The 1,919-nt window shown below is 39.7% G+C and overlaps 1 protein-coding gene across 1 annotated transcript in view; it reads right to left on the bottom strand.

Annotated features, from left to right (window-relative positions):
* Positions 1 to 929: 929 nt before the first annotated feature.
* Positions 930 to 1,919, bottom strand: part of LOC106533499 (NACHT, LRR and PYD domains-containing protein 12) — a 46,379-nt gene continuing 45,389 nt past the window's right edge. The window contains exon 9 of the mRNA XM_014029831.1: positions 930 to 1,189. Within this exon, the coding sequence (XP_013885285.1) occupies positions 1,156 to 1,189 (34 nt within the window). The 3' untranslated portion in view covers positions 930 to 1,155. The remainder of the gene's footprint in view (positions 1,190 to 1,919) is intronic.

Raw genomic sequence — 1,919 nt, 5'->3', positions numbered from 1 at the left:
ATTGTCAACATAATAATGGAGTGTGATTTATTTTCAACTCAAAATACCTTTAAACTAACGAAGTATAAAGTTATTAGGGAGGAAAATCCTGACTGACTGGTCGTAAAATATACGACAGGTCGGGACCACTCGTAAATTTTGTTCGTATCTGAAAAAAAATCTTAGAATACGAAAACATTGGTGAATGCCACAAATTCTCCTAAATCACTCGTACGCACAATTTAAGAACAAATCTGTGCGTACGAACGGTTTTTGCATGAGGCCCAATGTTTTCCCCAGTGTTTATGGTTTAAACTCTGGATGTTTCACCTAAAAATGATACAAAATAACCCAAGTCCAATGGAAACTGTAAAGTTTCTGTTAGTTTGGATCAAACCAACCTGGACACAAATATAACTTGTTCAGTTTAATGAAATTGTTATTTAAAGGCAGAAAACAAATAAATTGAATTAGAAATATTTACCAAACTTGAGTGGTAATTTTTTTAAATCTCAGATTTTTTGCATGAAGTGATTTTAGCTCCATTAAAAGATCCATCTATCCATCCAGCTATATCCATCAATACTCGCTTATTCCTTTTCTAGGGTCACGGGGGTCACTGGTGCCCATATCCAGCAGTCACGGTGTGAGGGGCAGGGTACTATACTACCTGGACAGGTCACAAGTCCATCACAGGGACACACACAGAGACAAACAACCATTCACTTGCTCACTCACACCTAGGGACAATTTAGAGTTATCAGTTAACCTGACAGTCATGTCTTGGTCTGTGGGAGGAAGCAGGAGTGCCCGGAAACAACCCACACATGCACGGAGAGAACATGCAAACTCTATCCAGAAAAATCCCCGGGCCAGGATTTGATCCGGCAACCTTCTTGCTAAGAGGCATCAGCTCTACCAAGTGAGACACCGCATCACTCATTAAAAGATAATTTTCATATTTTTTATTTAATCTTGACTTTAGTTTTATTGGTTTAAAGTAAATACAACACAGAAGCAGTCATCAACCTCTCATGGATAGTATTCTGCTAAATATAAAAAACTAAAAGTTCATCACCATCATCATCATCATCATCATCATCATCATCATCAGGATCCAATCAGTTTCTTCTCAAACACCCTGCTGCTGGTTCAACCTCTGTGGATCATCAGAACTCAGATCTTCTTTACTTCACACCACCACCACCATCTGCAGAGTGAAGAGAAAGGAGGTGACTTCCTGTCTGCAGGTGTCTTCGGCCCTGTCCCAATACTCGCACTACGCCCTACGCCACTCTTGAAGTATGCACTCTGCCGAAGTGCACATAAGTGTTATAGTGTGCAGGCTACAAGCTTTCAAAAACTGGAGAATTGGGACAGTTGGATTACCRTAGCAGGGGTGTCAAACTCAGGTCCTCGAGGGCCGTTATCCTGCATGTTTTCCTTGTTTCTTTGCTTCAACACACCTGATTCAGTGATTCAATTAACTCGTTAAATTCTGTAAAAGCCTGTTAATCATTTCATGCAAATCAGGTGTGTTTGAGCAGAAAAAACAAGAAAACATACAGGACAGCGGCCCTCAAGGACCAGGCCGTACAGCATTGACCTGCACTACTGCGTCATAACTGTGACATCCAAAATGGTGGGACCAGTCGTTTTTTCATTTGTACTGCTAAAAACTACAACAAGCAATCATTTTTAGGAGAGGAAAGCCAAGTATAAAAACTTCTTCTATAAGTTCTTCTTCTTTGGTTTTACTGGTGGTTAGACTCTAAGTGCATTACTGCCACCACTACACTAAAGGTGCTCAGTGAACACATACATATTTCTGCCTTTTAATGCAAAAACATGTTATTTCTGTACCTTCAGTTGTTTTCTACAGGAAAAATTTTGTCCCTGTGGAAAAGTGTGTGGACATTTCATCAGAAACTTTTGATAAA

Source organism: Austrofundulus limnaeus, unplaced genomic scaffold, assembly GCF_001266775.1.
Source record: "Austrofundulus limnaeus strain Quisiro unplaced genomic scaffold, Austrofundulus_limnaeus-1.0 Scaffold958, whole genome shotgun sequence".
Taxonomy (NCBI): domain Eukaryota; kingdom Metazoa; phylum Chordata; class Actinopteri; order Cyprinodontiformes; family Rivulidae; genus Austrofundulus; species Austrofundulus limnaeus.
This window is presented reverse-complemented; position numbering and strand designations above follow the sequence as displayed.